Genomic DNA, 14,731 nt, shown 5'->3' with positions numbered 1-14,731 from the left:
GGTTGTGATCTGCATAGGTATTAGGCAGAATGTAAACGAAATACATAAGCTGCACTAGCTCCTCCCCTTCCAGCAAATCCTGTGCTCCACTGATCTGGCTGGACATCACAATCTCTCTCTTCCTGTTCACTCCTCCCAAGTACACTCTCACCAGCCTTACACTTAGCATACTCATTCACCCAGACTGCCCGATGCCCTTTCCAAGGTTCCTGCTCTCCATTACCTATGCCCCTTTCAAACCCTTATAGTCGGACTAGCTAAACTGGGTACATACTGCTGGAACCGAGAGACTCACTCTGATATGCACACTGGAAGACAGGGAACAAATAATAGGAAGGGTACAGACAGCAGGAAGCACAAGACCCAGCATTCCAAACGATTCAGCAATCACCTCATTCCCCTACATGACTCCTTAGCATTTGGCTGTAGTTGACTTGAGAGAAAATGCAGGCTCCTTTCAGCATATTTTTAGAGAGGAGGGAGAAAATGGAAGAAGGGCTGCAGTGCACAGCTGGTAACATTGCTCAATTCTTAATTCCTTCCTAGTGTGCAGGTTAAACCTTTAACCTATATTCTACAAATTGTGCCCACTTTTTTCAGTGATTGCATGCTCTGCAGAACATTATTTTGGTGAGCAGCATATGAAATGCAAATGTAACATGCAAGTTAAAAAGATTTTTAGCATGAATTTTAGCGCACTGGCTCCTTTGTGTACAAACAGACTGTCATGTTCCCTGATTGCACAAGGTATGGGATTCTGAGGAGATGGCGGCCATCTTGGATTTGGGCTATCCAGGAGAGGGCGGCCATCTCAGAGGTGGGCGTTTTAGGTTGGGGCGGCCATCTTGGTGTTGGGCAGCCGCAGGAAGGAAGCCCATGTTTGGGCTTGAGGGCATCTCCGTTTGGGGGCAGCCATCTTGAAGACAGCTGTGCATGTTTGGGCCTCTGGGGTGAAACGTCTCACAGCACATTCCTGGTGTCCTGACTTTATGAAAGGGAACAATATGATGAGTGCAGCCAAGTAGTTAGGGCACCAGGCTGACAACCAGGAAAGCCTAGTTCAAATCCTTGTGATCTTAGGCAAGTCACTTAGCTCTCCCTTGCCTTGGTTACTAATTAAATTCTGAGCCTTCTGAGGACAGGAAAATACCTAGCGCACCTGAATGTAACTCACTTTGAGCTACTACTGAAAAAGGGGTCAGCTAAATCCAAATAAACAAACATCACTATTTAAACATCATGATTATTAAACTACAGTTAGATAAAATGATGTCAGGGGAAATTAAATGGTAAAAAACGTTAGTTTTTATGATGTACTGAGTTGCAAATAATCTATTGAGTGGCAAAATGAAATGAAGAGGTGTTGTCATAAGAGCTGAATTGACTCTCTCAGAATAAGAAATGTTGTGTCCTGTCTCCTGGTATCCCTGGCTTACCTCTTCAAGCGTAGTATGTAGCTGGAAGATCTGTCCCTCTCCCTCCACCTGTCGCACACAGATTTTGCAGGTCAGCTCTGCCGAGGACAGACTATGTCTCTCCAGACTGAATGTGCAGTGCAGTGCCCTCTGGCTGCCACTCCAAATATGGTAAAAGGGAATTTCCTGTAGTAACAAAACAGCTCAGACTAAGAAACTCCGCCACGGAGCAGGGTTTAGTGCTCACAGAAGGCCCAAAAGTAAAGTTTGGGTTGTGTGCAAACTCTAACAATGTCCTCCACTGTACCTGTTGGATCATCCATTCCTAACCCAGTCCTCGGGGCACATCTAGTCCCATCAGGTTTTCAGGATATCCACAATGAATATGCATGAGACAGATTTGTACAAAGAGAATCCACGTGAATAGAGAACTCAAAAGATCCCATGGAGTATCTCAAAGAGAAAGAAAAGTGGGAACAAAGGCCACGGTTTCCAGAGACTGGAGCATACAATATCTTGAGTTGAAATGAGACTTAGTATGCACTGCCTCAATTGCATGCAAATCTAACTCATGAATATTCATTGCAGATATCCTGAAAACCCAAGGACCAGGTTGGGAATGGTTGAACACTGCAGGAATTTTTTCAGGACTTTACAGTACAGGACATTCTGAGGCAGTGGTTCGTAACCCAGTCCTCAGGACTCATTCAGCCAGTCAGGTTTTCAAGATACCTGCAATGAATATGCATGAGACAGATTTGCATACAACAGAGATACTGCATGCCAATTTATCTCATGCATATTCATTGGGCACTACATGAATCATTGAAATAGTATTAACATATCTGAAATGTCTTTGTTATCGCATTAAACACTAATAAAACCATATGATAGCACAGTCCTACCCTCTTTATATTTTGAAGTTAACCAAGCTAAAAAATTGTCATTGTGTAAAAACCAATATTAGAATTGTAACACAATCCAGCATAAAACCTGGTTGACTTCCAGGTTTGGAAGTCCTACGGAGTTGGATTCCTGGACTGGTAATGTCTAAGCGATAGTTTTCTTATACTGATTGTTTAGTCTCCTGAGGACGCCTTTAGGCGAAACATGCAGTTGTATAGAGACTAATCTGCTTATCAGATCGTAAGCATTTGGAGCACAGATTACAAAACCAGCGTGTACAATACAATGAAGATAAAGTGGTGACATGAGTTTTAACAAATGAAAACATTTCACAAGATTTATTCAACTTTGGATCTACGAGTGATTATGATGATTGGGATGTAGGGCTTGCAAACTGCGTCATAAACTGGTTTTTTTTTTTTCATTTTTTGCTGGACTGTGTTACAATTCTAATATTGTTTTTTTTTACGCAATGACAATTTATTAGCATGGTTAACTTCAAAATATAGGGGGGCTAGGACTGTACTATCATGTGGTTTTATTAGAGTGTTTAATGCAATAATAAAGAGATTTCAGATATGTTATTAATATTATTTTGATGATTCATGTATTGTGCATTTTGAAAGATAATCATTGTACTTATGTGATAACCCTGTGTTGTAGATTGATGCATATTCATTGTAGATAACCTGAAAACCTGACTGGCTGGGTGTGTCCCGAGGACTGGTTGAGAACCTCTGTTCTAAGGCTACCAACCTGGTATTTGGCCAGCAGCTTGCTCCTCCAGAGTGAATGGGGGATGTCATGGATAGAGAGACGCAAGTTGTGATAACTATCTTTAAAGAGCAAAGGTTTGGGCTCCTCCAGCAGGTACCCTCCCAGAGTCCTCTCCAGCTCCAGCACTTCCTGCAGAAATTAGAAGAGACAAGTCATGAGGTTAAAAGTCTTTGCTAATGCCCAGTATGCAGACACTATGGTGCGGCAGGGTGGCAGGGGCATTCTATTTATCATTGAAAGGTTCCACCCAGCTCCTCTTCCATGGTAAAGAATGGCAGCATGACAGCTCACCAGGGACATATCTTGTACAGTTTGCTGCTGGAAAAATGTCATATCATTTCAGTTACTGAATCTCTTCACATCGTCTTTTCATTACTGGAAAAAAGAAACCTAAAATTCTTTTATACACACACTTAATTTAAAAAAAACAACAACAAATAAACAACTCCCCCCCTACACACACACACACACACACAAATCACACACTTAAATTCAAAGAGCTGAGATCTGGTCAGGTCACTTGTGTGGATTTGCTGGGCTCAGTCTCTGATTAAAAATATCTTAAAACCCGCTACTTTTTGCAATTGTTTGCAAACTTTTTCTGTATAAAGCTTGGGATATTGTGTTTTTATTCACAGCTGAGTATAGATTGTATGACTGTTTTTTATCATTTTTATTTAGGTTTTTTATTGTAATCCACTTCAGCTTAAGCGGCATATAAATGACTAAAAACAAATAAATAAATAAGTGCCTTGTTTACTAAGCACGTGCTAATGATTAGCACACGCTAAACGCTAAGTCGGCCATAGGAACATATGGGCGACTCTAGCGTTTAGCGCTCGCTAAAAATGCTAGAGCGGCATAGTAAACAGGATCCTAAGTCTCTTACCAGTGGGCAGATACCCAGACTGTCCATCACCATCATTCTGGCAAACAATCATCACCATCATTCTGGCATTGTATGGTTTGGTGGCTGCAATATACCTTCATCTTTGGTGCTGGTTACAGTAGGGGTGAGCCACAGAACTTCCAGCAGCCAAGAGTGGATATCCAAACTTTTATTGACAAAGCACCCAAGAAGAAAACACAGGGTCGTGTTTTGGCGAAGGACCACCTACCTAAGGGGCCAAAATGCTCTGTCAGCTGCAATTTGAAATGGGAAAATGGTGCTGAAGCAAAGTAGAAATCCAATGGTAAAAACAAACAGTGCGCCAATGCAAAATGCTCAATCTCAAACACGAGTTGGAAGAAATATACACAGAACACACACATCATTTTCAGGCGATTTCATTTTTTAATGGTCATGCTTGCAGCGACGTTCATCTCTTTTTCTACTGGACACAACTTATGCAAATTGGTCCCATTCGGACCTTTAAGGAGCATTTTGCGTCAGCACTGCATTTGTTTTCCCTGCATTTTACTGCTTACTTTCAGTGCTAGGAGCTGCTACACTCCTTTTACAGTATCCAGTTTTGGGTTTTGACCATTGGAATTGTACGTTGCTTCAGCACCATTTTTCCCATTTCGAATTGCAGCTGACAGAGCATTTTGACCCTCGAGGCAGGCGGTCATCTGCTGAAAAATGGTCCCATATCAGGTCTTTTCTACTTGGGTGATTTATCAATAAAATTTTGGATGTCCACACTTGACTGCTGGAAGTTCTTTGGCTCACTCAAAGTAAAAAGTCTTTGTAAAAGTCTTGAAGTGGTTCAGAGAAAAGCGACAAAAACGGTAGGGGGTTTGCGTAGCATGACGTACATGGAAAGACTTGCTGACCTAAACATGTATACCCTGGAGGAAAGGGGAAACAGGGGTGATATGATACAGATGTTCAAATATTTGAAAGGTATTAATCTGCAAACAAATCTTTTCCAGAGACGGGAAAGTGGCAGAACTAGGGGATATGAATTGAAGTTGGAAAGGGGGCCGACTCAGGAATAATATCAGGAAGTATTTTTTCACTGAGAGGGTGGTGGAAACTTGAAAAGCCCTCCCATGGGAAGTGGTAGAGATGAAAACTGTAATGGAATTCAAAAATGCATGGGACAAACACAAAGGAATCCTGTTTAGAAGGATCGAACCAAAGAAGCTTAGGGGAGATTAGATAAGAAAGCTGGTGCTGGACAGACTTCTACAGTCTGTGCCCTGATTGATGCTGAATAGATTTGGATGGGCTGGAGTGGAGCTTTCAGTGGCTTTGACAGCAACTTCAGAAATTTTAGAACAAAGCCTTTGCTGGGGCAGACTTCTATGGTCTATGCCCTAAAAAAGGCAAGGATAAATCAAGAACAGGTATGCATATGATGTATCACTTCATACCATATGTAATGAGTTTATATTGTTGGGCAGACTGGATGGACTGTACTGGCCTTTATTTGCCGCCATCTACTATGTTACATTCAGGCTCATTTTTTAAAGAGATGGACGTCCATCTTTTGACATAAATCGGCACTTGGATGTCCATCTCTCAGAGACGTCCAAATCGGTAAAATCGAAACCCGATTTTGGACGTCTCTATCAGAAGTCTGTCACAAGGACATCCAAATCTCAAGGGGGCGTATCGGAGGCGGGACTTGGGCGTTCCTAAGACTTGCACCTCTTTGAGCCATAATGGAAAAAAGCAAAGAAGTCCATGACTAAAACTTGGGACGTTTTTATCTGGACCTTTTTTTATTACGAATAAGGCACAAAAAGTTGCTTCAAATGACCAGATGACCACTGGAGGGAATCAGGGATGACCTCCCCTTACTCCCCCAGTGGTCACTAACTCCCTCCCACCCTCAAAAAACATGATTAAAAATATTGATTGCCAGCCTCTATGCTAGCCTCAGATGTCATACTCAGATGTTTGTGGAGGAAACAGTGAGCCCTCCAAAACCCACCAGAAACCCTCTGTACCTACATATAGGTGCCCCCCTTCACCGTAAGGGCTATGGTAGTGGTGTACAGTTGGGGTAGTGGGCTTTGGGGGGGGGGGGTTGTGGGGCTCAACACACAAGGTAAGTGAGCTATGTACCTGGGAGCATTTTATGAAGTCCACTGCAGTGCCCCCTAGGGTGCCCGATTACTGTCCTGGCATGTCACGGGGACCAATGTACTATAAATGCTGGCTCCTCCCATGTCCAAATGGCTTGCATTTGGACAGTTTAGGTTTGGACATCTTTGGTTTCTAAAAGCGCCGAAAATCAAAGACGTCCAAATCCAAGGTTGTCCATGGTATTTTCGAAACCAAAGATGGACGTCCGTCTTTTTTCGAAAATGACCTTCTCCCCACCTTTGAATTTGGACGTTTCAAAAATGCCCCTCTATCTTCACGTGTTTTTTTTTCTTTTGTTTGGTATTTGCTGGTTACTACAAAACAGGATTAAGAGAATTTTGGCATGATAATGTATGTGGGACCTTGTATTGTTGCTAATATGCTGTATCTCTTTGTGAATGAATGGCATGGAAAGGTTTGCATTTGTTACTTTGATTTGTTGTATGACTTAAAATTGTATTGTGCATTAAATTGAATTTTAAATATACATAAAATTAGAAAGTAAAATGTAAAATTGATTATCACGCGTTAGAATTTGTTATTAAAATGAATGTGTGATATCTGCATATCCTTACAGCCTTCTCCGGGGTGACACCCAGGTCCACTACGATCCACTCAGGGCCTCCGCTCTAGGTGCCCAGCGCTCCCACCAGGTGCTGTGGAGCACTTGCAGCCCTTCTGCATTTCCTCACAGCTGTATCCGGGGTGACTCCAGTTCCACCCCGATCTTCCCAGGGCCCTCGCTCCAAGTGCACAGAGTTTCCAGGTGCTTTTTGGCTAGGATCAGGTGACCCTCAGGGGGAGGAATGCTGGTAAGCTGAGAGGTGCCCAGCTCTACCACCAGCTGCCTTTCAGGTGCTGCGAAGGACTTGCAGCTCATCTGCATATCCTTACAGCCTTCTCCAGGGTGACACCCAGGTCCACTCCGATCCACTCAGGGCCTCCGCTCTAGGTGCCCAGCGCTCCCACCAGCTGCTGTGGAGGACTTGCAGTCCTTCTGCATTTCCTCACAGCTGTATCCGGGGTGACTCCAGTTCCACCCCGATCTTCCCAGGGCCCTCGCTCCAAGTGCACAGAGTTTCCAGGTGCTTTTTGGCTAGGATCAGGCGACCCTCAGGGGGAGGAATGCTGGCTTCGGCCTAACCCCTGGTAAGCCTTTCCTCAGCTGAGAGTGCCCAGCTCTACCACCAGCTGCCTTTCAGGTGCTGCGGAGGCTTGCAGCTCATCTGCATATCCTTACAGCCTTCTCCGGGGTGACACCCAGGTCCACTCCGATCCACTCATGGCCTCCGCTCTAGGTGCCGCCGCATTTTTTCTCTTTACATCTAATCTTCTTCCCAGTTGCTAAAGTACCTCAGTCATTTATGGCCCCTATTCACATTCTCTTCCTAGCCCTGTCCCTTCCTAATCTTTTCCCTCACCCCCTACCTCTCTCCGCTACAGGACATTACTGCCCATACATCGACTCATCACCTCACCTTCTCTCCTACCCTCTTCCTCCCTCTTGGCTTTTAATCTCCGCCTCTTTCTTCCCTCCATTTTGCCTTCCCCATTCCACCTAAATACCTCTCGCCTTCGACGCCTTCGTGGCCACACCTCTCCTACTCTCCTCCGCTCTCTTTTACTCCTTCTCTTACTCTCAGCCGGTGACATCAATCCCAATCCTGGCCCCCCTCACCAACTATTATCCCAACTCTACAGATCTCACTGCGACCTCTCTAACCTCATCTCTATTTCTCTATTCCCCTCCTCTTCTCTGCCCTTCTCTTGCGCCCTATGGAATGCCCTCCTCTATCTGTACAAAACTCCCCTATATCCAGGACCTCTTTATCTCGCGTCACCGCCATCTGCTCGCCATAACAGAAACCTGGCTCTGCCCTGATGACTCTGCTTCAGTCGCAGCCCTGTGCCATGGCGGTTATCTATTTTCACATACTCCTCACCCTGCTGGTCGCGGGGGCGGTGTTAGACTACTTCTCTCTCCCTCCTCCAGATTTCAACCCCTTCTTCCACCTCAATCTCACTGTTTTTCCTCCTTTGAAGTCCACTCTATCCGCCTTTTCTCTCCTCTGCCTCTTCGAATAGCGGTCATTTATCGTCCCCCTGATAAGTCCCTTTCATCCTCTCTCAGTGACTTTGATGCCTGGCTTGCCTTCTTCCATGATCCTTCCTCCCCCTCTCTCATCCTTGGTGACTTTAATATTCCTGCTAATGATCCTTCTAACTCTTATATTTCCAAGTACTCGCTTTTAACGTCCTCCTTTAATCTCCAACTATGCTCCACCTCCCCCACTCATCAAAATGGTCACTGTCTTGATCTCATCTTCTCCTCCAACTGTTCACCCTCTAGTTTCCTTGCCTCTGATCTTCCCCTCTCTGATCACCATCTTATAACTTTCACACTTAAATCTCCTCCCTCCCAGTCCCGTCCTATCTTATCTAATTTATCTAGGAATCTTCACGATATTGACCCTTCATCTCTATCCTCCCATGTTTCAAACTTCCTCTCTACTGTGGCACCATCCATGTCTGTCAACGAGGCTATTTCTTCTTACAACAATACTCTATCCTCTGCCTTAGACACTCTTACACCTTTGATGACCCACCCTATAAGGCGTACAAAACATCAACCTTGGCTGACTTCTAATATCCACTACCTACGTTCCTGTACCCGCTCCACCGAACGCCTCTGGCGGAAATCTCAGGCCCTTGCTGATTTTCTTACACTTTAAGTTCATGCTACCTCCTTCCAATCTGCTCTTTTACGTGCCAAACAGGATTATTATATCCAACTGACTAACTCTCTTGGCTCTAACCCTCGACTTCTCTCACCACATTGAACTCTCTCCTCAAGGAGCCCCCTCCCCCAACTCCCCCTTCATTATCTCCTCAGACCCTTGCTGAATTCTTTCACAACAAGGTTCAAAAGATAAACCTTGCATTCTCTACTTCATCACCTCTCCCCTCCACTATTCCATTCTCCTCTCTCTCCTCCCCTCATTCCCGTTCCTCATTTCCTGAAGTTACTATTGAGGAAACTACACTTCTCCTTTCTTCCTCAAAATGTACCACCTGTTCCTCTGATCCCATTCCCACCCACCTTCTTAATGCCATCTCTCCTATTCTTATTCCTTTTATCTGTCACATTCTCAACCTCTCACTTTCCACTGCGACTGTCCCTGCTGCCTTTAAACATGCTGTGGTCACACCTCTCCTTAAGAAGCCTTCACTCGACCCTACTTGTCCCTCTAATTACCGACCCATCTCCCTCCTTCCTTTCTCTCCAAATTACTTGAGCGTGCTGTTCACCGCTGCTGCCTTGATTTTCTCTCCTCACATGCTATTCTTGACCCACTACAATCTGGTTTTCGCCCTCTCCACTCAACCGAAACACTGCGCTTACTAAAGTCTCCAATGACCTATTACTGGCTAAATCCAGAGGTCAATATTCCATCCTCATTCTTCTTGATCTTTCCGCTGCTTTTGACACTGTCAATCACAGCATACTTCTCGATACCCTGTCCTCACTTGGATTCCAGGGCTCTGTCCTTTCCTGGTTCTCTTCCTACCTCTCCCTCCGCACCTTTAGTGTTCACTCTGGTGGATCCTCTTCTACTTCTATCCCTCTGCCTGTCGGCGTACTTCAGGGTTCTGTTCTTGTTAATCTCATCCCATGGGTTTTCCTACCATCTCTATGCTGATGACTCCCAAATCTACCTTTCTACCCTGATATCTCACCTTGCATCCAAACCAAAGTTTCAGCGTGCTTGTCTGACATTGCTGTCTGGATGTCTCAACGCCACCTGAAATTAAATATGACCAAAACCGAGCTTCTCATTTCCCCCCCCCAAACCCACCTCCCCGCTCCCCCCGTTTTCTATTTCTGTTGATGGCTCTCTCATTCTCCCTGTCTCCTCAGCTCGAAACCTTGGGGTCATCTTTGACCTCTTCTCTCTCCTTCTCTGCTCATATCCAGCAGATTGCCAAGAACTGTCATTTCTTTCTTTACAACATACGTAAAATCTGCCCCTTTCTTTCTGAGCACTCTACCAAACCCTCATCCACACCCTTGTACCTCTCGTTTAGACTACTGCAATCTGCTTTTTGCTGGCCCTCCCACTTAGTCACCTCTCCCCTCTCCAGTCGGTTCAAAACTCTGCTGCCCATCTCGTCTTCCGCCAGGGTCGCTTTACTCATACTACCCCTCTCCTCAAGTCGTTTCACTGGCTCCCTATCCGTTTTCGCATTCCTGTTCAAACTTCTTCTACTAACCTATAAATGTACTCACTCTGCTGCTCCCCAGTATCTCTCCACACTCATCCTTCCCTACACCCTTCCCGTGCGCTCCGCTCCATGGATAAATCCTTCTTATCTGTTCCCTTCTCCACTACTGCCAACTCCAGACTTCGCGCCTTCTGTCTCGCTGCACCCTACGCCTGGAATAAACTTCCTGAGCCCCTACATCTTGCCCCATCCTGGGCCACCTTTAAATCTAGACTGAAAGCCCACCTCTTTAACATTGCTTTTGACTCGTAACCACTTGTAACCACTCGCCTCCACCTACCCTCCTCTCTTCCTTCCCGTTCACATTAATTGATTTGATTTGCTTACTTTATTTATTTTTTGTCTATTAGATTGTAAGCTCTTTGAGCAGGGACTGTCTTTCTTCTATGTTTGTGCAGCGCTGCGTACGCCTTGTAGTGTTATAGAAATGCTAAATAGTAGTAGTAATATGAACCACACAAATATCAGAAAATAAGGCAAGTCAAAAATGAAGACTCTGAAAACACCCAAAATGTTTTGCCCAGTGCACTATATAATGTGTCACCAATCCAACACCTTCGATTATCATTTTTGAAAAGAAAAATATGCACTTGATTTCTTGGTACTAGTTAGTGCTTGTGTTTTAAGGATCCTTCAGGTATTTTCATACCAGTTCTGTTTAATAAACTAATTTTATCATTAGTAACACTTCGTTGACTGAAAACATTTACTTCAAACAAGCAGAAAAATCCAACTCTCAAAGTATGCCAAGAAAGCTCCCTGAGCATTAATTAATTCAATGTTACAAAGACCATGTGGTCTCCACCACTTTAAACGGATCCAGCTGAATAATTTAACAGACAGAAGAAGTTGCTTTATAACTTTAATTGCTCCCCTGCCTGTTCTTAGAATTTTCTGTCCTACTCTGGATTTTTGGACATGTTTCCAGTGTTCACCTGCCTTATTTGTACATCTCTTCTGTTTAAAAAGCAAGACCAGACCATGCCTAGTAATGGCGCTCATGATGGGAGTGAGAGGTGACCGCTGCTTCTATCACTCCCCCCCTACCCCCCTCGCGCAGAGACCTAGAACCCGTACTGCTCAACAGTTCCAATCTTAACAAGCCCTGGTGGTCTAGTGGCCTCTTCAGGGACAGAACAAAGCCCACTCATTCCTGCCCTGATGCCACTGCTCATGGAAATGACCACCGAGACTGCCACAGGAGGTATCAGGGGCCATTTTGAAATTGGCACTTGCATAAACAGGAGCAGTCTTCAGTCGCTCAAGTTCAATTTATTTGATATACTGCAAATTTCCTAAAAAAAAAGTCTAAGTGGTTTACAATGTAAGAAAACTAAGTAGGGGAGGGAAAACAAAATAAGACACAAAAACAAACCAGAAAGCAGAAAACAAAGGGTAATGGGAAAGAGAAACGATTACATCTTTACCAAAAGGATTGATGAGAAAGGAAGAAAATAAAAGGAATACAGGGACTGCCAGGTAACATGCCTGAAAAGAAAAAGGAAATGAAGGTAGAAAGGCCAAAGAGAAGTATTAGGCCTTTCTTAAGATGGGATTTAAAACTGTCAAAGGACACATCAAGGTGCAAATAGAGAGGAAAGTTATTCCATAGTGTATGTGCCATCAAAGTATAACAGGAGTTTCTTAGAGCATCTAGAAAAACTTGACAAAAAGAAGGAATGGTGAGGAGTAACATGGTCCTATTTTTTCCGATTATGAAGGCGTTTTACCACAGTGTTTTGGACCAGCTGTAGGCGGTGTATCTGATAAATGGGCAAGCCAGGAAGGACAGAGTTACAATAGTTGAGCTTAGACATTTCAAGTGAGTGCAGGAGATTATGGAGGTAACTGCAATCTAAAAGGGGACGGATGGAGCAAAGTTGCCTGAGCATACAGAAGGAAGAGGAGATCACACATGAGATGTGAGAATGAAAAAATCAAGTGACCCCCAAAATTCTAGTACAGGGGACATAAAGGAGGGGAAAACCTTTGATGATAAAGCAAGAAGGATTTGCAACAGGAGAGTGAAAGGAAAAGATCATGGCGACTGACTTGGTCAAGTTAAGTCTCAGACGTTGCTCAGTCAGCCAGTCAGCGACAGAGTCTAGCTTGCGAGAGATGGAAGCATAATCTGAGGAGCAACTTTGAATCAAAGGAAAAGAGCAGCTGAATGCTGTCAGCCTAATGAAAAAAGCAGAACCTAAGGTTGAAGTAAGGAAGTTAGTGGGGCCAAAAAGACATAAATAAGATAGGTCTTATAATCGAGCCCTGAGGAAACACCAGAAAGCAAAAGATGGGGAGATGAAGTGGAACTGGAAGAGCGAACCACGTAAGAATAGTCAGTCAAGTAGAAGCGAAGCCACTGAAGGCTGAACCCGTGATGTGCAAATCCTTGAGACGGAAGAGAAGTAACAAGTGATCCACTAAGTTGAAGGCCACAGACATATCTAATGAAAAAAGAGCAACATCTGTCCCTCTCGCTAAAGACAACCTAATATAATGTCTGATACCCAGAAGAGAGTGTTTAGTAGAATGGTGGGAACGGAAACCAGTTTGGTGGGGTGAAGAGTATTAATTTGAGTAAGATGATCAGAAAGCTGAGAGAACACAAATTTTCCACAATCTTAGATAAAAAGGAAGGTTAGGAATTGGCCGGTAATTCTGCACATTAGAGAAATCGAGTTTAGAATCCTTAAGCAAGGGAGTAATAACAGTCTGCTTCCAGGAAGAAGGGAAAACACCAGAAAAGTGATTAAGAGTAACCACAGAGAGCAGAAAAGGAGAAGAGCACAGAGAAACCTCTTAAGAAGAAATGCCAGAATAGGATCAATGAATGGGGAGGACGAGCGAAGAGAAGAAACTGAAGAAGAACGGGGTAGAAGGATGAAAAGAGGTGATAGAATCAGTAGGAGCAGGTGATGCTGAATGAGGAGACCTGGAAGAAGAAGGTGGAGGGTCAACTGCAGGTGGTGGAGGGACAACTGCAGGTGGTGGGGGAATTTGCCGAAGTAGGACAATCTTATAATGGAAACCAGAGGCAAAATCTTCAGCAGTCAACATAGTCTCAGCAGCTATTTCCATTGAGCAGCGGCACCACGGCAGGAATGAGTGGGCTTCACTCCTGCCCCTTAAGAGGTCACTAGACCACCAGAATTTGTTAAGGTAGGCCCGGGCAGTCAGCTCTCTGCTGGGGGGGCAGAGGTGAAGCAGCGGCAGCCCGAAGACTCATTTTCTGTGGGAAAGGGGAGAGTTTCTTCTGCTGTTGGGCGGCCCGAAGAGAAGTGCGGAGAGTGAGCGCAGATTGGGGAGACAGAATTCAGTTTCAGTCGAAAGTGCACTGGCATTTTGGCAGAAACCAAAACCTAAATTGTGGGCCAGTTTTGGTCGGCCTCTAATCCAATAGACACTCAGCTTTTTACTTTTTAGCACCAAAACTTTGGAATGACTTAAGGTGTGCTAGTAAATGGGCTTTCTCATGTGTTCACAAAATAGGCACTTTTTCTATTATTTAAATTTCTGACCATGCGCTAATATTAGCATTAGTGTGCAGCCAGTAACGCAGGAGCACTTACCGCCTCCGACTTAGGAGATGCTAAGGGCTCCTGCTTTATGCTCTAAGATCAAATAATTTGGTAATTACAACCATTTTTAGGACATGGTTGGACTGAATTCATCAATCTGCCTTTTATTACATAGCACCAGCCCACTTCATTCCTCAGCCTTTGAGCTAAGATCAAATGTACTATTTAGCATCATTCCTGTGGAATTCTTTGCTGCAACACCTGAGAATTGAGACAGCTTTACCAAACTTTAAAGCAGGCCTTAAACCATTTTTCTTTTCATTTGCATTTGATGAATAACTGATGTGGGGGTAGGAAAGACATGGCTTTTGCGGAATGACCCTGCATTCTGGAATTTATATTATTTTCTGTTTTCTGCCACTTTTTTAAAAACAGATTTAAATGCACTGCTTTGATAGTTTTTGAGGAAGAGTGACATTGCAAACTTTAAACAGAAAGAAACTGCAGCAAACCATAGGCAGGGAAAACAGATCATGACTTTTTCTGAAACCTAAGACATGAACATATTGAACCTGGCCACTAGGGACGCAATTCTCCAACTGCACACCTCCATTTAGGTGCCCCGAGGTTGCACAGTATGGACCAAATTCTGAGCTTCTTTTATCAAGCTGCACTAGTGGCTCCCGGTGCGGTAATGCTGACAAGCCCATTCACTGGACTCTGTTGGCATTGCCGCGAGGGAACACTTAATGTGGCTTGATAAGAGGCGCTCTATAAATAGTGCCGAAAAA

General features: G+C 44.2%; 1 protein-coding gene across 3 annotated transcripts in view; it reads right to left on the bottom strand.

The window, feature by feature from the left end:
• The window catches only part of UNC5B (unc-5 netrin receptor B), a 457,404-nt gene that overhangs the window by 22,614 nt on the left and 420,059 nt on the right, over positions 1–14,731 (bottom strand). For all 3 annotated transcript variants that reach the window (XM_030203413.1, XM_030203415.1, XM_030203414.1), the window contains 2 exons: positions 3,078–3,227; positions 1,437–1,601 (listed from right to left, as the gene is read on the bottom strand). In XM_030203413.1, the coding sequence (XP_030059273.1) occupies positions 1,437–1,601; positions 3,078–3,227 (315 nt within the window). The remainder of the gene's footprint in view (positions 1–1,436; positions 1,602–3,077; positions 3,228–14,731) is intronic.

Source organism: Microcaecilia unicolor, chromosome 5 (assembly GCF_901765095.1).
Source record: "Microcaecilia unicolor chromosome 5, aMicUni1.1, whole genome shotgun sequence".
NCBI lineage: Eukaryota > Metazoa > Chordata > Amphibia > Gymnophiona > Siphonopidae > Microcaecilia > Microcaecilia unicolor.
The sequence above is the reverse complement of the archived record's forward strand: the minus strand, read 5'-3'. Positions and strand labels throughout refer to the sequence as shown.